Source organism: Myotis nattereri, assembly GCF_964212035.1.
Source record: "Myotis nattereri genome assembly, chromosome: 16".
In the NCBI taxonomy this organism is placed as follows: Eukaryota; Metazoa; Chordata; class Mammalia; order Chiroptera; family Vespertilionidae; genus Myotis; species Myotis nattereri.
The window spans coordinates 38,746,231-38,767,963 of NC_138091.1; the positions used below are offsets into that span (position 1 = coordinate 38,746,231).

The 21,733-nt window shown below is 42.9% G+C and overlaps 1 protein-coding gene across 2 annotated transcripts in view; it reads right to left on the reverse strand.

Annotated features, from left to right (window-relative positions):
• Nucleotides 1-21,733, reverse strand: part of PITPNC1 (phosphatidylinositol transfer protein cytoplasmic 1) — a 214,184-nt gene continuing 192,451 nt past the window's right edge. The window contains exons 6-9 of one of the 2 annotated variants that reach the window (XM_081109087.1): nt 20,372-20,527; nt 16,495-16,558; nt 6,691-6,809; nt 1,880-3,073 (exon numbers count right to left, since the gene is read on the reverse strand). In XM_081109087.1, coding sequence (XP_080965213.1) covers nt 3,068-3,073; nt 6,691-6,809; nt 16,495-16,558; nt 20,372-20,527 — 345 coding nt within the window. In that variant the 3' untranslated portion in view covers nt 1,880-3,067. Of the gene's footprint in view, nt 3,074-6,690; nt 6,810-16,494; nt 16,559-20,371; nt 20,528-21,733 lie in introns of both variants that reach the window. The other variant, XM_081109086.1, reaches the window with a different exon arrangement.

Consider the following 21,733-nt stretch of genomic DNA (forward strand, 5'->3'; position numbering starts at 1 on the left):
ATCAGCAGCCTAGCCAGGATCTCCAGCCAAGTTCTGGTCTCGATCTCCAGAGAGGTTCTGCTGTTTATTGTTTTGTTGCATCCGTATTTATACCAGTTGATTTTAATCCTGTCAATTTCTATTACAAAGGTTAGGGCGTTTCTTATCTCCATTCCAGGGAGTAAAGATTATGTAGCTTAAGCATGATTGTTTGTAGTTAAAGTGATTAACTACCCGCCTGGCACTTAGTTAAGGAGTTTCATCCCCTCCCTATCTTCAGGGAAAAATCCCTACCTGGGGAAACAACCTTTCTCGGAGAGGTGACCTTGGTTAAAACACACAGCGCTAAGGGGAGCAAACATATTAAGAACAGTATGCTATACACGCCAGGTCCCTTGAAACATATGCTGTAAGTGCACACACTTTTGATGGCTAAAACGCACACAATCTTTAGCAGTCTGTAATTGATGTCCGTGGTATTGTACTGGCTATGAGAGAAAGAAAACTCACAGGAGGAAATGAGAAATTATCGTTTTCTAAAGCGGATAGGATTGTTGACCTTGCTAGCAGAAGCTACTTTACGGACAGCAATGGTATGAATGGAAAAACTAGGCTTCAGATGTGTTAACAACCTGCACAAAATAGATGGGTTCCATTAGAAAATGACCCCACCCCCACTTGTGACAAAGCTGATTTCAGCTTGTAAATAAATGGTAAGCAAACACACACACACACACACACACACACACGATCGGTGCCTTGTGAAAATAGAATTTTGCTTCCTGAAGCCAAACATAATCCTTAAGGACTGCTGTGTGGAGAGGGAGCCGTCGAAAAGTTCAAGGGGTTCGGTAAAAGATTAAGTTTTCCCACAAGCAAAAAATCATGCTACCATACCATGCAAAGATGTCTTACTACAATGCTATCTCGCTCTTAGGGAAGAGATGCATGTTGACCTAAGCTATTTGTAACTGGTTTCCCTTGAGTTCTGGGTTTTAAAATTTTTTTTCGAGCTAAATATCAACCTGTAGATAAAGATATGATCTTGACAGTCTGACGTATGACTTATGCTTACTTGGTGCTGGGCTCAGGGGCCAGCGCCTGCACCTGGGAGTTTGTCACCTTGAAAGACACAATGCAGAGTGCTGAGCACTTAGAGAGAGAAGCAGGCTGGGTCTGCTGGCTGAGGCCAGGAGAGAGGAGGAGGCTATGCCCTCTGGTCTGTGTGTTTCCTTTGGAATCTGTGTGGGAAGGTCCCTTTCCTGAGGTTGGAGGTTATGGAGAGGAAGGCTAGCTGGGGGCTTGGAGTTGCCCAATTACTTTGCTCTCTTCCTCTCCTGGAGGACAAAAGTGAATATAGATACTGCTTGCCCTTCCTTCTGCGTTTAAAGGCAGTGAGGTGCGAAGGTGGCAGGTTTTTCCTTTTCAGATCAAAGGGGAGTTCTCTTTCTGCCACTTTGGTGAATGAGCTTCCCTCCGGTCAACCTTGAATCTATTCTTGCATTAGCAATACTTTCAGAAAAGAAAGCTAGACGGAAGGACATGTATCTCTCCTCCTTTTTGCTTTACAAATAAGAGTCAACAATTCTGCTCATTCTCTCCTCCCACTTGACAGTATTTACTCAACTTCTGGGACATCCCAATATTTGGATTTCAAGTAAGGAGCAAGAGAATGACAGTCTTTTCTAAGGTCCCGTGACGGGCCATCGGGTCCAGGAAGTCTGGATGTTATTAAAAATAAAACCAGGGGAGTGGGGAGGGGGCGGGAAAGAGAAAAAAATAAAAAATAAAAGTAAAACCAGGAGGGAGATGAAAAACAATTCTCTTTTTTAGGGTTTCCCGAACCAGATATTCCAACAGAGTGAAAGTCCAGTTAGCTTACTCCACCCTTGAACTTTTTGAGTGAGTAAGTAGTCAATAAATTCTGCTTAATTAACTGCAAATTCTGAGAATCTTCATGGATGATAGAAGCTGACAAGTTAAGGTTTGTTGGTACCTGTAGAGAAAAAAGATGTTTGTCTCACCTGGACCTCTTGGTTCCTAACTCAACCCTTCCAAAATCTGTCAAGTTAAGGTCACATTCACCCATGTAATTCTCAAGATTTCTGAGGGCACATAGGGGAAAAGTTATTAAAAGACAGAAGCAAGTGGAATCTTTATTAAATTCTGTGAAAGGTATAAATAAGTTATCATTAATTGCACGTGGAGCCTCTGTGGGTTGATAATTAAAATTTTCAAAAAATTTAAAGTGTTAATTAGGCCCCAAATCCTGAGTCAGACTAACCAAAATAGGAATTTTAGTAACTACTGGTATTCAAGTATTGGCGATGAGCAGTTCAAAATTTAACAATTAGGTATGTTCCGCCTGAGAGTATTTTTGAGAATTTCAGGTTTAACCAGAGGAAACTGACTTCACTATTTTATCACACCTTGTAGCACAGTGGCGCAAAGTTTTCATTTATTTACCCTTGAAGCCCATACCAACCGCAGCAAACGCCCATTAACAAGGCTTCCTCCCAGGCTTCCAGCTGTGGCTACAGAAGATGCCTTCTGTCTTTTGCATGTCTTACATGTTGCATCTAATATGATGCTGGGCGGCATACTTGGGGACTCATATTATCTGTGAAATTACTTAACCACATGCACACTCAGATCGAAGGAACATGTTTTGAGTGACAAAGCAGTCTTTTTCTATATTAGAAGATTCTTAAAAAACAAAACAAGAAAACCAACCCTGAAAATGAAAATATAAAACCCCATGAAATATTCATATGAAGTTATTCTGATTTGGGCCGGCATGGCCTGTCTGAAGAGGGTACGCCAGGTAAATTCAGGGTGGCATTTTTCTCAGGGTCTGGAAGCGTGAGAGTTTCTGGGGCAGACTTTTTCCGGGGCCGATCTTTGGGCACAGACAGAAACTCAGGTGCGTCTGAGGACAGAGGTGTGGACGGCGCGCTGGAAGGGGCACTGCGGGCTGAAGAAGGCAGCAGGGGAATGCTCGAGATAGAAATCACAGGTGGGAAAACGCCAATTTTCTGGTTGGTGGCTTCCTGAGTGGCTCGTTCAAATTCTCGGACTTCATCCATTGTCATGTCTTCAAAGAAAAGAAAAAGATAGAAAGAAAAACGAGCAGTTATTTAGAAGACATGCAAATGGATTCATCTCTACGTCTGTTTTTAAAGGACCTATGGAACCCTATGTAAAAGGGGCCTCTCCTGCTTATAAACCCAAATTATCACTAAAATGTTAAACCCTGAATTTTTCCTTTTTACAGAGGCAAAACTCTGAAATAACATTCCTTTCAGAATACCCATCTCTAAGACTTTCCAAGCACTCTTCAGTGAGTGTTTTATGTATTCTGAATTAGAAAACATCAGGAGTGCCCAGCCGGTGTGGCTCAGTGGTTGAGCGCTGACCTATGAAATAGGAGGTCACGGTTTGATTCCTGGTCAGGGCACATGCCTCCGTCCCCAGTAGGGGGTGTGCAGGAGGCAGCTGATCAATGATTCTCTCTCATCATTGATGTTTCTCTCTCTCTTCCTTTCCCTTCCTCTCTGAAATCAATACATATCCTATATAATAAAAGGCTAATATGCAAATTGACTGAACTGTCCCTATGATGCGCACTGACCACCAGCGGGCAGATGCTTACTGCAGGAGCTGCCCCCTGGTGGTGAGTGTGCTCGCACAGCGGGAGTATTACTCAGCCAGAAGCCTGGTTCATGGCTGGCGAGCAGAGTGGCTGTGGTGGGAGCCTCTCCCGCCTCCGTGAACGCGCTAAGGATGTCTGAGAGACAGCTTAGTCGGACATCCCCAGAGGCTCCAGGACTGCAAGAGGGTGCAGGCCGGGCTGAGGGACCCCCTCAAGTGCACAAATTTTGTGCACTGGGCTTCTAGTATATATATATAAAAGAAAACATCAGGAGTACAGAATCAGACCAGAGCAGTGAGTGTGTGTGTTGTGTGTATGGCTATTATCAGACCTGGCCATCTTTTCTATAAAGAGAAGGTGACTAAAACAATCAATGGCCCCAAAATTGCATACAGAGTGTGGCAAAGTTAGGTTTACAGTTGTGAGTACATGAAACAGAGTTTATTCTTGTATCATTATTTATTCATTTTTGTATTATTTTCTGTATGAACAACTGTAAACCTATATTTGCCCGATCCTGATATATGTGTCACATAATAACACATGAGCAAATCAGAAATATTTTTCTTTTTATATATATATATATTTTTTAAAATATATTTTTATTGATTTTTTTACAGAGAGGAAGGAGAGGATAGAGAGTCAGAAACATCGATGAGACATAGATGAGAGAGAAACATCGATCAGCTGCCTCCTACACACCTCCCACTGGGGATGTTCCCACAACCAAGGTACATGCCCTTGACCGGAATTGAACCTGGGACCCTTCAGTCCGCAGGCTGATGCTCTATCCACTGAGCCAAACTGGTTACAGCAGAAATATTTTTCAAAAAACAAAATCCTTAAGCAGATTTCCTGGAAACAATTACTAAATTTTCTGAAAGGGATGTTTTGTTTACAAAGGAAATAAAAAATTATGGTTGTGTTGATATAATATAAAACTCAGAAAAGAACAAGAAAAATCATACCTGTAAACCTACCACTTAAAAAAGATCACTAAGACTATTAAGCTAAGAAAAGAGATTATGTCTTTTTAAAAGCGGTACTGCAAAATAAAATTGAGATTCTCAGGAAAACGACACTGAATCGGGGTCTGTTTCTTCTCTGATAAATGGATATCATGTCGGAGAAATCGGGCTTTGTGAAAAAGCAGCTGAGCACAGTGTCCTACTCCATGCATCCAGCAGAGAGCAGAAGTCACCCAGAGGAGACAGAATTTTGATTTTACAGTCCCTTCTGGAGTCTCTCAGAAGTTCCCTTCCTTGAAGGCACTGAAACTGCTCAATTGAAAAGGAGACAATTTCCTTATTGTCCTGGTCATGGATGTTAATTTTGCATAATTTCAATCTAATTTGTTTCTACTCGGGTTGATGATTTAAGTTTTATTGGGCACTCATGCAGTTTTTATTTGTGGTGGACAGCAGCCTCTTAATTTCAACTGTTTTTCATTATGCTGGAGAAGAGAGACAATGGAAAAATAATCCCCAATTTGAAGGAATGCCACAGAATACGGGAAATGTCGCCAGCATTCAAAATAACCACACTGTGTAACTTTGGAAGAGATACTAGCAGGCATATCTCTTGCTGACGTCATGGGAACGCCTGTGTGTCGCAGCCAGAGAACCCATGCACGGGTTTCGCCTGGGGAGAACCATTCTAGGCATCACCGTCTACGTGGTAAACTGACCTAACACCAGTCATTGCAGCAAAACGGCAAGAAAACCAAGCACAGAGCTGAAGCTGAAAGCTGTAAGGACTCAGAAGGAGACCAGCTTTGTGCTTTGAATCTCTGAGACGTGTGGCGTCTCTCCCAGTCCTCTGGCTTCCTTTGTCTGGTCATCCTGACAGTGAGCAGCTTTCAGAGAGCGGCTGAGGGGGAACTGGTGTCTAACATTCCTAAAAGAAAAGGTAATTGAAAGTGATGAAAATTCAAGGACAGGTTCCTGAAGGAGCATTTCTAACTTTAGAACAGGGAGAGAGGAAGACAGAGGTACTATGGGAACTGATCTGTGCAGAGGACCACCTGGGCTAACTCTGGTGAGAAGGCTTTTCCGCTAATCCAATCACCACGTGCAAAATGGGGAGGAAGCCTTAGGGCCATTTCAACCTCAAGGGCAGTCACGTGGATCCAACAGCAGTCTTGCAGGGCACATTCCAAAGACATGCTCTAAAAACTCAACTCAAGATTTCCAAAGTGCAACCAAAGGTCTTCACAATTCCAAAGCATCCATTTACAATAGCCATCTCTCAATCTCCTACAACTACAGCATCATCAGTTTCTTGAAAATCTAATTAATGTGTTACTCTGGGGCATGTGAGCTCAAGCTGCCACCCAGAGATCCCAGCTCTGGCCAAAGGCACACACAAGTGACTCAGAGGTTCCATTTTTCTTTGTCATCTGTAGCTCCTCCTTGTTAGCATGAATACAACTGTATGTAAAATGCTGGCAGACACCCTACAGTCAACTCTCAGTTTCCCACGTGCCTGGGAATAACGGGAGGCTCCCTGGGGCTTATCTGACGCCCCAGGCTAGATCTGGCAGAGTCCCCACTCACCACACCATCACTGCGCTGCCAGGTGCATGAAGGGATCAGAGACCCACCTGGACATTCACCTAGCACAGCTGAACCCAATGGGTAAAACAGCTACAAAAGGCCATAGAAAGCATTTCAGAGCGAATGTAAGGAGACCTAACAGACCGGATGGTCAGAAGCCTTCCCTTGAATGAGTAACTGTTACCTATGTTTTCAAAAGTTCTGGTTTTCATATGACCCCTGCTTTTACCCCTCTTTTCTCTTCTGGTGCAGGCCAGGCCTTCACTAGTCCCACAAAATGTTTCCACTCTCCGTGTTCTTGGCTTTATGACTGGAACACCCTGCACGTCAAGCAGCTTTAAAGACTCAAAATATCTGCGAGTGAGAGGTTCTTTCCCAACAGCCCCTGGGCGACGACGCTCTCTGTGGGAGCCTGAGAACTGAGCGCTGGCAGTATTTCACAGATCAGCTGATCTGCACGTTTGGTAAAGGGAGGGGGCAACATGTTTTAAAAATTCTACATACACTTGTTTGGGCCTGGCTCTCTATGTCATCCACAGTGGAGGAATGCTGATTGCAAACTTTTATGTTGGTTTGTTCATGCATGTTTTTCTCGTATTCTCGAACATCGTCCATTGTCATATCTGAAAGAAGGTCAAGACGTTGGCAACTTCCGTTATTAAATGCAAACTTTCAATGGGGAGACTTTAGGGGAAAGATGGTAGCTTAGCAGAAGCCAAAGAGAGGTTTAAAAAGCAGGGGATTCACTAACTTTATGGAAAGCAAATCATAAAGTTAGCTAAACCAGCCAGAGGGGCAGTGAGTACAAGGAAGGGAACTCCAAGTAGTCGTAGAAAGGGAAGAGTGGGCATGGTTTAGGGGTGACTCCTGTGAAGTGAGCTACGTGGGTGGAGTAGGAGCGCGTGGGCAGTGCCATAGCCCGAGATCTCCTAAAGCAGAGTTAGAAGATCCCTTCAGGGATGTGCTCAGCTGTGTTTGCCTTAAAACTTACCTGCCATAGACCTTTCCAAAGAGGTTCTGTAAATCAGTGCATTCGACAAGAGAAAGGACACTTTCATTGCTATTGTAGGAGACGTGACGTAGAAGGCACGGAACGATGTTCATGGGTGTAAGTGAGATTGGGTGCAGTGCTCACACACAGGTGAGCTTTTGCACAGAACGCGTGGTGTCAGAGTGCAGGTCTACACTGAACTCCAAGTCTAGCCTAACAGCTTGAAGGTGGCTGGCACTACTTACACCCACACTCGTCTATAAATACAACGGCACATGACATTATGATTTTTGGCCTGAGTCTGCAGGCTTTCAGTATTCAGGATAATGATCTGTTAATCTAGTGGTTCTCAGCAGGGGGCAATTTTGTGACATTCTTGATTGTCACAATTGGGATGCCACCCTTCCTCCAACAAAGAATTAACTACCTGGTCCAACTGTCAGGGGTGCTGAGGTTGAGAAACACTGTCCTAACCCAACTGATAAAAAATTCAAACACGGAACCTGTCCAGTTTCAGTATGTGAAGTCCAAAAACATAACAAGCAGTCTCACTTTAAATACTTTTGTTGTTGTACCCCCCACACTCACCTTACTCCTTTGGCTATTTTACTACAATTTATCAACAACTGTCCCAGATGGGCATTCTTCCATTGCTCTCACGGCAGAATTTAACTTCACGCCTCTTTACAATAAAGGTATGCTGAGCAATCGTTAATCGACCACCCACCCTGGTCACTAATTAACTTGGAGGCTTAGAGCTGGTATTCACAGCTGGAATGGTTCCTTACATATTTTCTGCAGCATGTGGTTTGCTGTCTTTTTATATCAATCCATGTGTGTCATGTGAGATTCTCTTTATTTCCAAAAGGCAGACTTGTCAGAAGTTTCTGATTTAACTCAGTATTGTCTGAGGCCAGGGTAGAGGGCGGCTCTAAACCCAGACCTGGGCTATGTTATTTAGTGGATGGTCCCCCCCACATCCCAAAACCGTCAGTCAAGAACGCTGTCCATAGCAATGTAAGTATCAAGAAAGCTAAGCAGAGTCTGGCCAAGCGAAGAGCATGCTTTTGTTGTAGAAAATTGAGGTAACTGGAAGCAATAAAGAGATGCTGCTTTGTGATTAGAACAAATGCACCTTAGTTAACAATAATAACACATCCTGTCAATACAATCACTTTCATTTCAATGGCTGGCCATCAAAATTTCTTAAACACAAATATACCTGGAAGGAATACTGAGGTGATTCTAAGCTCTAAGTTTAAAACTTAAAGATATTTCTTCTCTCCCCTTCACAAAGGCTTTTTAGCTTCTCTGTTCTAGTGAGTTCCAACACAAATCATTCTTTATCTTTAATTAGCTCAATGTTAAGAGAGGGGCTTAAACTGTGTGACTGTGCTTTCAAAGACATATCAATTTAATGGATGTGATGCAGAATTTAATAACAAAGATACTCTCCTTACTGCCTTGTTCATAATAGTAAAAAATTGAAAACAACCCAGGGGGCCGACAATACTATGCAAATACAAGTAATGTAGAAGGATGTTTAACAGCACAGAGAAATGTCCTGGGTATATTGTTAAATAAGAAACAGGAGGTAAAAACTTAGCCATATTCTGTGAAATGTTTTTTTGCCAGAAAAGCATTATATACATTTTAAAAAGGCAAAGTATACATTTCAAAACGTAAGCCGTGATTGTTTCAAGGTGTTAGAATGATAGCTAATGATCATTTTCTTCTTTTTGCTTATTTATATTCTCCACATTTTCTACCTCAAATATGCAGTATTTGTGTGAGAATGAAAAAAAGAACACCGTTTAACAATCTATTATTTGTGGTCATTAGAAGAGGGTTACCATCAATCTGGAATTGGTAAGGAGATACACTTTTCTAGAATGGTGCCTATTCTAGAAACAGGACATCCCTCTCCCCTTTTTTAAGATTAAGAGTTAAGAAACAAAATTTCAGGAAGTTTTGTCTAAAAGAAAAGCAACAACAACACACCTCCCAATCAGACCACATAAGGGTGAACATTTCTCGCCCCGGACGGTGTGGCTGTTAGCTGAGCGTTGTACCGTGCACAGGTTGCCAGTTTGATTCTCGGTCAGGTCACATGCCCAGGTTGTGGGCTCCATCCCCAGGCAGGGGTGTGCAAGGGGCAGCCAATCGATGTTTCACTGTCACATGGATGTTTCTTTCTCTCCCTCTCCCTCTCCCTCTCTAGAAATCAATTTAAAAATATTTTTTTTTTTAAAAAAAGAGTGTGAACATTTCTAACGAAGCGATTCTCCAAAAGATGATGATAATTTGGTCCCTGCTGATGTGGAAAGTGAAATATGTTTGCCTGAATCCTGAACTACTCCCACATACTATACATGCTTATGGAAATGGAGTAAACATTTTCCGTATTCTTAGTAATTTATGGAAAGCTTACTCAAGTGAAAACTGTACGTTCCTGTTCAGATGATCTGGTAAAATGTATTATGTCTTGCTTCTGCAAAGTATATTACCTTGCAATCTATATGTGAATCAATTTTCTAGTAAATTCAATTATAGGTGCCCAAGGGTAGATTATCCTTCCAGAGCCGCTTCATCTTCATTACTGATTGATTTTTAATCATCAGTGACGTCTACCCGTTTAGGTTCGGATCTCTTTGTTTCCAGCTGCAAGCAAACGCTTATGTGTGTCAGGGCAACTCTTAATTAAAAGAAGCCTATGTCCATTATTTTGCAAGTAAACTGAAAAATAATCACCCCTTAATTTATAACTTTAAAAGGTCATAATTTACTTCTCTTAAATAAGGTTTCTTAAATAATAGTCCAATTTAGAAGAATATTGGAAGTAGCACAGTATTTCTTCTAAGAAAGGTCCGTCCGATATCTTTGACCCTCGGCTGTCAGAGGTTGATGGACAGAAGCGGCGCTTGGGAAGTGGTTGTGGGGTATAAATGCCCCTCACTGCATTTCGGTGGAGCAAGATTTCCTTTCTCTGTCCTCTTGCGAGGCCATTTCTTTCCTTCTCTTCCTCACCCTCCTGAAACCTCCTCCTCTACCATCAGCCCAGCTTCCAGAGAGAAGTACAGGGCCCAGGGGATTTGTTAATTGGTGAATCTTCTTTGATTTCCTAAACCATGAACCGAAGGCTCTCATTAAAGAGCAAAATCTAACTCAACTTTATGAATCTAGGCCCACTTCACCCATTTCCTACTTAAAACAAAAAGAGGTTCTAATGATTATTTAATGAATCACTCAAGTAATGCATGAATTATGTTTCATGGAAATAATTCCGGTAGTATTGGATTCTGTAGAGAAAAGAGTTTAACTCCTTTTAACCTCCCCCACAAAGACTATTCCTTCTGGAAATACCCACTGTTAAGAGTTTGAGGCACAGATTGCCAGATTTAAAAAAATAAATAAATTTACATGTATGTTACTACACACACCTGCACACTCTCATTTATTTTTACACGTATGGAATGATACTATCCTAAACTATACTATACATATTGCTCTGGCTTGCTTTTTCCAATGATGGGAAATGTACATATTTCCATACCAGTACATAAGAACTACCTTATTCTTTTTAACTGTTACACATAATATTCATAGTATGGGTGTATCATAATTTACTTGACCATATTCCTGTTAATGGACCGAATCGAATTTTTAGCTTTTATAAACAACATGACACTGAATAGCTTTGTACCTATATTCATGAGCACATGTGTAGTATTCCTTAAGAGTAAATTTCTAGCCAAAACCGGTTTGGCTCAGTGGATAAAGCGTCGGCCTGCGGACTGAAAGGTCCCAGGTTCGATTTCGGTCAAGGGCATGTACCTGGGTTGCGGGCACATCCCCAGTAGGAGATGTGCTGGAGGCAGCTGATCGATGTTTCTCTCTCATCGATGTTTCTAACTCTCTATCCCTCTCCCTTCCTTCCTGTAAAAAATCAATAAAATATATTAAAAAAAAAGAATAAATTTCTAGAAGTGGAATTGCTGGGTCACAGGCTATTTGTACTTACCATTTTCATAAAAACTGTTAATTTGTTAACAGTTTTAAAATTAAATATTGTCACTCTTAAATTTCTGCTATCAGATGGACAAATGCTGTATCTTCCTGTTGTTTTCACTAATTTTTCTTTTTTTTTTTTTATCAGTAGTGAGGTGATTGGCCTTTGCCTTTCTTTTTCTACTGTTTACCTGCTCGTGTACTTTACCTTTTTATTTTATTTTATTGATTAAGGTATTACAAATGTGTCTTTATCCCCGCCCCCCCCCCCATTGTCCCTACTTTACCTTTTTTCTACCGAGTTGTTGGATTTTTGATTTATAGAACCACTTTTTATAGTAAGTAATCCTCTGTTAGCTACATATATTGCGAGTTATCTTCTCCTAGTCTTTCAACTGTGTTTATGGTGGAAATTTTCTTTCAATCTTTTTAGCTTTAGAGAAGGCAGGCAGGCCCTATCAGCCGTGGGCAAACTACGGCCCGCGGGCCGGATCCGGCCCGTTTGAAATGAAAAAAGCTAAAAAAAAAAAAAAAAAAAAAAAGACCGTACCCTTTTATGTAATGATGTTTACTTTGAATTTATATTAGTTCACACAAACACTCCATCCATGCTTTTGTTCCGGCCCTCCGGTCCAGTTTAAGAACCCATTGTGGCCCTCGAGTCAAAAAGTTTGCCCACCCCTGCCTAGCTGGTTCGCACCCGCCTGTGGACTGAAGATCAAGGGCACATGCTCAGGTTGCTGGCTCGATCCCCAGTAGGGGGAGTGCAGGAAGCTGGTGATCAATGATTTTCTCTTATCATTGATGTTTCTCTCTCCCTCCCTCTCCCTTCCTCTCTGAAAACAAACAAACAAACAAAAACAAAAGAAGGTAGACTGATTTTACAGGAAGTAGAGGCAAGATCATATATCTGGAAAGCCTTTAGGATAGAAGTCAGTTGAACATACAGAGAAACTACAAATACCAAGGAACAAAATGTCTGAAAGCCAGAATTTTCCTACCTTGCACTGCACAGTTGCAGCAACTAAAAAATTTTTTAAAAAATATATTTTTATTGATTTCAGAGAAGAAGGGGGGGGGGGAGAGAGATAGAAATATCAATGATGAGAGGGAATCATTGATGGGCTGCACCGAGCCCACAACCCGGGCATATGCCCTTGACCGGAATCGAACCTGGGACCCTTCAGTTCCCAGGCTGACACTCTATCCACTGAGCCAACAAACCTGAGCAACTAAAAATTTTTAAAAAGGCTCTACCAACTCTAATTCAATAACCTGTCCAATGGCGCATTATGTTATATTTCCTTCTATAAACATTTTCTCTCCACTTCCAGGCTCCTCAGCCTAAAAAGAATTCATTTTTCCTTGCTCGAAGTCAAAATGGAACTCTTGAACAAGTGGCTGGGTTGGGTGTGGGGCTGGGCATGGGGGAAGCTCCAGCAATCCTTAGTTAGATGTGATATCCCTTTGGCTCCACCACAATGGAGGCTATCCTTTGGGAAGTGCCTTATTTAAACCTTTAAAAATGATTATAAGATGAACAATGCTTATTATAAATAGGTTAGGGTGGCTACACCTTTTGTGCAGTGAAAGTAGCCAATCCTTAAAGCTTGGTGCATACCCTTTCCATGTACTAATTCAGACCACCAAGATGCCGGGTTGTAATCTATAGCTGTCATTTTTTTCCTATAGCTCTTAATTTGAGGAAGTAGGGGGCGGGGTCACAGATCCCTTTAAAAAGCTGATGTAAAGTTATGGGTTCTCTCCCCAGAGAAATGAACATAAATACTGCCTACTAGGAAGAGCCAGGGCACTCAAGGTCATGTGAGGCCATTGGAAAATGCTGGCCTGGTGACCTCAACCAGCTCGTGCTAATCTCTAAGCATGCCTTTCTCCACTTTGAGCTTGCTTCACTCAGTGTTAGGCCTGCTCTACGGACTTCGGGATGATTCCTGTCACTGTCATGAGGTGGTTTCATCTGTACCAGTCAGAACTATCCCTCCGCCCCCATATTTTTTTGAATGGTGAGGATTTATAAGATGCTCATGAGGTTCCACTCAATAACAGCCTTCCCCTGGCAATCCTGTCTTCCTTTCTCAAAATACGGTCAGTCTGTGAAGCAAAACCATGCTCTTATGAAGCTGGGCTGCCTATTTTTATCCACCCCATTTTCTGAAATGCCTTGTTGCTAGTTCTCTGATTAGTGTTCTAGTCACACAGGAGACACTCAAGGCTCATGGATAAAGACCAATCAAGCCTTTGAAAGACAAACTCAACTCCTTCAATAGTGGAAACGGTTACACTTTACTATGAACATGAGCAGAATAACATCTGTTTAGGAAATTAGTTATGCGACAGCAAAATGCTGAGACTTGGAAAAGATACAAAATTAAAATCCTTGAGCAAGAAAAGATCACCATCAGCTACAATGCCCTTTTTTTTTTTTTTAAACTCTTAATTAAGCACTGGAGATGGTGAGTCTAGGGAGAAAGACATACAGGGCTGCCACTGCATAAGGGGGTACAGTTTGTGTGCAATAGGAACACTCAGCCCAGGGGGTGAATGGGGCAAAATTTAGCCCCAAGACGATAGCACCTGCTCAATCTGCCTAAAGGGGGCGCCCTTTTCTAATTCTCACAAGGCACCAGAATTTGGCAGTTGGTCCTGAAGACGGCTACCATTCTTTAGTTTAACCTGTTTGTACTGAGTCAAACTGTTCTTCCTTGTGATCTAATCTGGTTTGCAGTTCATGCTATATGCCAGGTGTTCATAAATTTTATTGAGCTTATTAACTGGAGGGCTTATTAACACAGATTGCTGGCCTATACCCCAGGGTACCTGATTCTGTAGGTGTAGGGCAGGGCCTGAGAATCTGAATTTCCAACAAGTAACCAGGGGATGCTGATGTTATTGGTCCAGGGACTTCACTTTGAGAACCAGGCTATGAGCTACAGGCAAGAGTTGTTTTTTGTATGTTTGTTTTTACTTTGGACCTTGTCCATGTTTACTAACAACAGCCTCCCTGCCTCTGTCCAGGCCAAAGAAAAATAAGCAACTTCAGGTACCCAAAACTGAAGGGCTCTCCTGGTAGACGTTTGGCTTCGGTGCCAGGGACACGCCCATTTACCTGAAAGGCCCACAGTCCCCAGCATTACTGTGAATAAGAGGGCTCAAAAGACACTCTGTGGGCAGGGCCATTTCCACCCATTTGACTTGAGGGTCTGCGTCTGTGTAATGAAGGAGCCACTGTTTTGCTGGCAAGCAGCTCAGACGGGGGACGATGCCAGCAGTCACTTACACGAAATGGATGGGGTGGTTCTCAGACCCCTTGCTGGGTGAAAAGGCTGCCTGTTTGGTTAGGGCTAGGATTGTGTATACTGGGGGTAGAGACCTTTTCTAGGGAGTACACGGCACCCTGATGGTCTACATCCACGAACCCACATGCTGCTTTTCTGCACTAGGATACAGAAAAAGCTTTTTGTCAACAGGCCCCTGGAGTTCTGTCTCCACCAAGCCCATCTGAACTAAACAGATAGGTGTTCTCTGTGAGGTCTCTAGGACTGGAGGCCTCCAGGTTCCTTTGATGTATTATTCTACCTTTGGGCCCCTGTAAAAGTCTGAGATTTTTCTGTTTTTGGATTAAAAGTATTTTAGTCTTCCTTACCCCAGTCGATCCTCATCCTCCACCCTCCAGCAGCTCACTTACTGGAGGCCCACCCACAAGTTTTCCTCTTTCCGTATCATCTCTACTCAAGCCCTTCCCCGATTGATAGGCTGGCAGTGTTTTGTCCTCTGAACCAGGACCCAGCTGCCCTGTTTGATGCCGAGCTTTCTTAAAAGTCCATGCTGGCATCCTGGCACTAGAGAGACGTCTACTGACGTGCCCAAAGTGGCAGATATTTGGTCCTTCGGGTCCCCTTCACTTGCCAACCTCCTTATCAGTTTGGGCCTGTTATTCTGTGGATATCCTTTTGATATCCCTTGTGTAGGCAGTAAGGAAACCATAAGCCTGGAGGAATCCAAGTTGGGATTTACCAGTTCTTCACCTTTTTTGGGGTCAGTGCTCCCTCTAAGAATCTGAGAAAAGCTCCCCAGAAAAATACAACCGGAAGGATTGGTTTAAAGATCAGGGGAAGTAACCACAGGAGACGTCCCCCCTGCCTCACAAAAGACAACCACAGACAGGTCTCAGGGAGACACACGACCGTGAGCTGAGCCAGCCCACGGGCCACAGGTGGCAGCATGCTGGGGGTTGTGTTAAGTGGTGATCTTCAAAAAGAATCTCTTCTAGGAAGATGCATTTGTCCTTCAGAAGATGCAGAACTGGGAACAATTGCAAAAAATAAAAAGCCCTTCCTTGGCCTGCAAAACCATGTTTCTAAAAAAATGTGGCTCAAAAACAGCAAACCACATTACTGACGATCCCTGTCTTTGTCCATTCAGTCCAACCTCTCCTTTCACTTGAAGTTTGATACCTTCTGTTCTGAAGAGGGAACTGGTGGAACAGTGACAGAAAAGCACCAGAATGCAACCGCGCTTACACTCAGAACAGATCCGGTGACTTAGGATAAGGCCAAGGAGAAGGGCACCTCATTAGATAATCAGATCTAACCCAAGCCACCAAATGGGCGTGTTTGTTTCTATTTAAAGTCAAGGACACTAGTGTCTGATGACTGTTCCTGGGACTGGAGAGGATTCTCGTGGGTAAAATGACGGTGCAGAGGATCTGGGGAGGGTGCCCCATCCATCATTTACTGGAAATGAGCACAACTTGCTAAACTCTTCCCAAATCATGTTAAAACAAAAAAAGAAAGAAAAAAGGAAAAAGGCCAAAACAATAGCCTTAGGATTAAGGGGGCATCTAGGCCTCCGCCCTTGAACTCTTGCCGAATCCTTGTTTTGTGGGAGGGAGCATTTCAAGTGATCTGTGAATCAAAGGACGACGTTCACTTGGTATGACACTTGCGACAGCTTTGATCTTGAAGTCTGGTATAAATTAGGATGAGACTGAAACCCATCCCACAGAGAATTATGGAGTCCTATATGCAAGCCAAGTAAGCAAGCATCAAACATACTGACTGAGGTCCCACTTCCTCAACACCTAAGTACTGTAGTTATTTTAGATCAGGCTTCTATCATTACATTTTTCCTCATTATGTTCGTGAACAGTGCTATTTCCAATACAGGAAGCAGTAGCCCTGCCTTTGTTGATGTCTTTCTAGGTAGCGTTTTAAAGCCAGATGGACTGAAATCCCAAATCAATGTGTAATGAAACTGTCCTACAAGTTATTTCGGGGAAGTTGACTTACCATACCACTCATCAACCCATGCAAAAGCCTGTCGATGTCCAATCAGCAGGATATCTCGGACCACCTAAAAAAGTAAAAGAAGAAGGTTGAAATAATACCATGTTTGATTAAAACTACCTGGAAAATAGATCATTCCCAGTTTTTGGAATCCTGGCATTATACATGTCTCCATCCCTCTGTCCAGATGGGAGGACAATGACAGAGGAAAGGCACAGGTATTGTACTTGCTCACCCTCAGCCCTTTCCATGGCGGGCATGTCCTTGGTGTAAATTAATGTCCGTCTTTCTTGGAAGTCGGGCTCGAGGTGTGTACAAACCAATGAGAATGACTTGGCAGTCACATGGCAATGACTGGAATGAATCTCCAGGCTAATCACCTTGAGATTTCTCTCTTCGTTTACCTTTACCTAAAACAGGCTCTACTTTTCATTTGTAGAGGGTGTGTCTCACTGGTGCCAAGAGGTCATACATGTTAGAAATCAAGAGTTTTTCTGGGAAGCAGGTCACTTCTTAATAAAGAGCACTTAACACTCTTCTCTGATGAAATATCTTAAATATTAAAACAATTGAAGCGCCCTAGCTGGTTTGGCTCAGTGGATAGAGCATCGGCCTGCGGACCAAAGGGTCCCTGGTTCAATTTCAGTCAAGGGCACGTACCTTGATTGCAGGTTCCTCCCCAGTCTGGGCCCTGGTCAGGGCTCATGCAGGAGGCAACCAATAGATGTGTTTTTCTCAGTCTTTCCCTCTCTCTTCCACTCTCCCTAAAAATCAGTGGAAAAATATCCTTGGGTGAAGATTAACAAAAAAATAAAATAAAATAAAACAAATAAACAAACAAATAAAAAATTGAAGGTGTGGGATACAAGATGCATAAATATCTTTCTGGGCTTGACTTTCACGTAATAGGAGGGGCAGGGGGAGCAAGAGTAATAAACTATTATCGAAAGAAATGGAATAAGACATCCAAAGTACAACAGAACATAATGGCAATGATAAGCTTGTCTTGTTGCCATTATGTGTCACCATCAGAATGAAACTGTTTCTGATGGTGACACATAATGGCAACAGGAGACAAAGAAAAATAATATAGACACAGTTTGTGTGTGAGTAGTCCTATTTATGTGCTTTTAAGTCATGGTATTATATTTTTGTCCTCCACAAATACTCCTTTTTAAAAAGTTTCTTGGACACTCAAGCTCTCCTTCTGACATTCCTTTCTTACTGCCAAACAAATCCAGCAATTGTCTAAAACCTCTCATGGAAGGTTTGAGCATTTTTCAATAAGTGAAGGATTTTAATTTTGGTGAATTTGCAGAAACACGGGAAGCATTTATCAGAAAGTGTCTATTATTCCAGGCCTCTGGGTAGCTAGTGAGGCTTAAGGAGGAAACGTAATGAAAATAAGAAATTTTCGTGAAGCTGAACATACTTGAGTGCCGAGTGTGTCAAATTCATGGAAATCAAAAGAACAGCATCGAGGCATCAGTAAATAGACCCTGTTACATTAAGCACAACACAGCTGTCTGCTTGGAAACAGGAACTCAATAATGTGCTAATAGCTCGCTTTCAAACATTTCTTCCCCTTAACTGTGAAAAGATTCTTAAAAAAAACAAAGGTGTTCAGAGAAAGGCGCCCATGCAAATGCTGGCCTCAGACACTCATTAGCAACTCATGTGCCAGAGCAGGTGTGTGCTGGGCGTTGGTAGCACTTCATTCCATTTGGAAATGGGCAATGGGAATGCCTATGCCAGAGTGTAATTCTTACAGGTGTTTTAAAGAAGCAGATTCTCAAAACTAGCCCAAGTCATCTGTGAGAAAAGAAACACAATGAGTGCTGTGGTAAAGAAAAGGGGGTAATGCCCTGACCGGTTTGGCTCAGTGGATAGAGCGCCGGCCTGTGGACTGAAGGGTCCCAGGTTCGATTCCGGTCAAGGGCATGTACCTTGGTTGCGGGCACATCCCCAGTAGGGGGCGTGCAGGAGGCAGCTGATAGATGTTTCTCTCTCATCGATGTTTCTGACTCTCTATCCCTCTCCCTTCCCCTCTGTAAAAAAATCAATAAAATATATTTAAAAAGAAAAGGGGGTGAGGGGACATTGTAGGAAGTCACAGCCCGAGATAGACACAGAGCGGAGGCTGGGAGATATCCACCCTGGGAGCCCTGACTGTCTTCCTGCTTAATAACTGGGACACAGCAGGACGACAGGAGGCCTCAGAACTTGATTTCTAGGTGTCTTGCTCGGCTCCCTCCTCTGGTTGGGCAGAATGGGTTCTGAGGCTCAGCAGATCGGCACCCTTCTCTGCCTCAAATTTGTTCCAGAGTCTGTGATAATCATGAGCCCAAGGTCAGTCTATTCCTTGGATCTAATTTTAAGATTTACAATTTTTTATGGTCAATTAGGTCCCCGATTTTACTGTCAATTGTCCCCCGTAGACAAATCCATCTAAGTAACAGAAAGCTCAGCACATTAAGTTTAAATTCCAACACCTCCAAAAGAATTTCAGAAAGCTTTTTTTTTTTTTTTTTTAATCAGTTTTTAAGAGGAAAAACAAACACATACCCAGCCTAGCTGGAATGCAGAGACAATGTGGGTAGTATTTATTTTTAGGGAGATGGAAAGAGTTACAAAGGGCAGTGTTCAACACTACATTTCCTCCCCCCCCCCCCGTCCCCCCATGAGGACAGGGGTCATATTAGAAACCTCTAAAAAACCTAAATCATTACCAAGGGAATTCCTGCTGCCAAATTAATGAGCTTAGCCAAAGTGGGTATAGAAGTGAAATCTGTATTTTGAGATTGTTCACAATTCTTTGTTGACAGAATTATATGAGCAGAAATTCTGCCGTGCACCATCTAATGAGACTCCTGGGATTTCCTGTTCTGTCTCTTGGGGTGCCTTCTGCATTCAGACGGTGCCTCAGGGGTCTACATTTGCAGGACCTTTAGAGTTAGAATTATCCTTGGGGAGTGCACATGCAGATAAGCCCCGTGCCTCTGCCTGCAACCCAAGTACCAAGTATAAGTACCTGTGCTTGTAACTAGATTAACCCAATGCCAAAGGGAGAAGTATGTGGTGTTTTTAACTTTTTTTTTTTTTTAATTTTTCAATTACAGTTTGCATTCAGCATTATTTTGTACTAGTTTCAGGTGTACAGCATAGTGGTTACACAATCATAAGCTTTACAAAGTGATCCCCCTGATATTTTCAATAACCACTTGGCACCATACATAGTTATTACACTACTGTTGCCTACACTCCCCATGCTGTACCTTACATCCCCATGACTATTTTGTTAACTACCAACTTGTACTTCTTAATCCCTTTCACCCAGCCCTACCCACCCTCCTGATCTCTGTGTCTCTAAGTCTGTTTCTATTTTGTTCATTTATTTTGTTCTTTAGATTCCACATATGAACAAAACCATATGGTATTTGTCTTTCTCTGTCTGGCTTATTTCGTTTAGCGCCATACCCTCTAGGTCCATCCATGCTGTTGCAAATGTAAGAGTTCATTCTTTTTTATGGCTGAGTAATATTCCACTGTTTATGTAGGTACCACAGCTTCTTTATCCACTTGTCTATTGATGGGCACTTGGGTTGCTTCCATATAGGGTAAGTGTTTTGAACATCCACCTTCCTGAATACACTCACACAACAGACATGGGGGTACAGGATAGGAGATGGTGTAAAACACCTATTAGTGGAAGAAAATGAAACCTGAATGGAAAATGCCTGTTCATGAAAACAGGGTTGCCTAGATGCAGTTACCTGGTGTTGGCTCAGCGCCTGTGCATCTGTCGTACATCACTCACTCCAGCTTACCGTAAAGACAGGTACGTGTTCCGAGGCTCAGGACCTGCTCTTTGTTCACTTACCTTGTGTACGAACTGTTCCACTCTGGTCTGGAGCCCCCAGACCTCAAACTTCACAGTCACCAGCTTGTAGGAACACATGATGGGCTGATGACTATCTCTCCAGCCTTCCCGTAACTGTCCCCGTCCTGTCTTCTCTGACTTGAAGTGTTTAGGATCCTGGAAAAAATATACCAAAGAAATGGTAACTTAGAAGTGAAGCTAAGTGAAGGAAGCTTTTCACCAAAGGCCACACTGTAGAATTCCATTTATATGAAATATCCAGAATAGGCAAATCTATGGAGAAGGAAAGCAGATGAGTGGCTAGGGGATGGGTATAGTACAGGGAATGGCTGCTATGGAGACAAAGTTTCTTTCGGGGGTGATAAAAATGTTCTAAAATTAGATTTAAGGGGATGGCTCAAAACTCTGTGAGTGTGCTAAAAACCACTGAACTGAACATTTTAAATGGGTGAACTCTCTGGTGTGTAAATTATCTATATATATAAAAGCCTCAGTGACCATTATGACGGAAGGACCGGTTGCTATGACATGCACTGACCACCACGGGGCAGATGATCAATGCAGGAGCTTCCCCAAGCCTGCAGCCCTGATCGCTGATGGGGCCTGCTAGCCAACCTTCTGGTCCCTTCCCCCAGCTGGCAGGCCCTGATCGCCTGATTGGGACTGAACCCCGGGCTGGGCTGGGGAACCAGGGGTGGGTGGTGGCAGATGCAGGTGGTGAGGGAAGAAGGAGGGGGGAGGCAGGGAACCTGATTGGCCAGGCCTAGGGACCCCACCCACGCACAAATTTTGTGCACCAGGCCTGTAGTATATCAATAAAACTGTGAGAGCCGAAACCGGTTTGGCTCAGTGGATAGAGCGTCGGCCTGCGGACTGAAGGGTCCCAGGTTCGATTCCGGTCAAGGGCATGTGCCTGGGTTGCGGGCATATCCCCAGTAGGAGATGTGCAGGAGGCAGCTGATCGATGTTTCTCTCTCATCGATGTTTCTAACTCTCTATCTCTCTCCCTTCCTCTCTGTAAAAAATCAATAAAATATATTTAAAAAAAAAAAAAAACTGTGAGAGATACATAAATGCAATAAAAAGTGTTATAAGCTACCTCAGTAGGATTTTTCAGTGTGTGCTCTGGCTCTGGGTTTGCTGACATCGTTGCATAAATTAATATTATAATAGTCATCATCCTAAGCCCCTGTTTACTAAATGTACACTGTGGGCATAGTATAGAAACAGGTATCACACATGCTCCCCCGACCTGATTTCTTCGTCCTGAGGGTGTGAAGTGTGGCCTGTGTGAAGCATCGGCTGTGTGTGTGGCCTGTGTGTGGTCGCGGAAAACTTCCCTCCATGCAGAGAACAGACTCA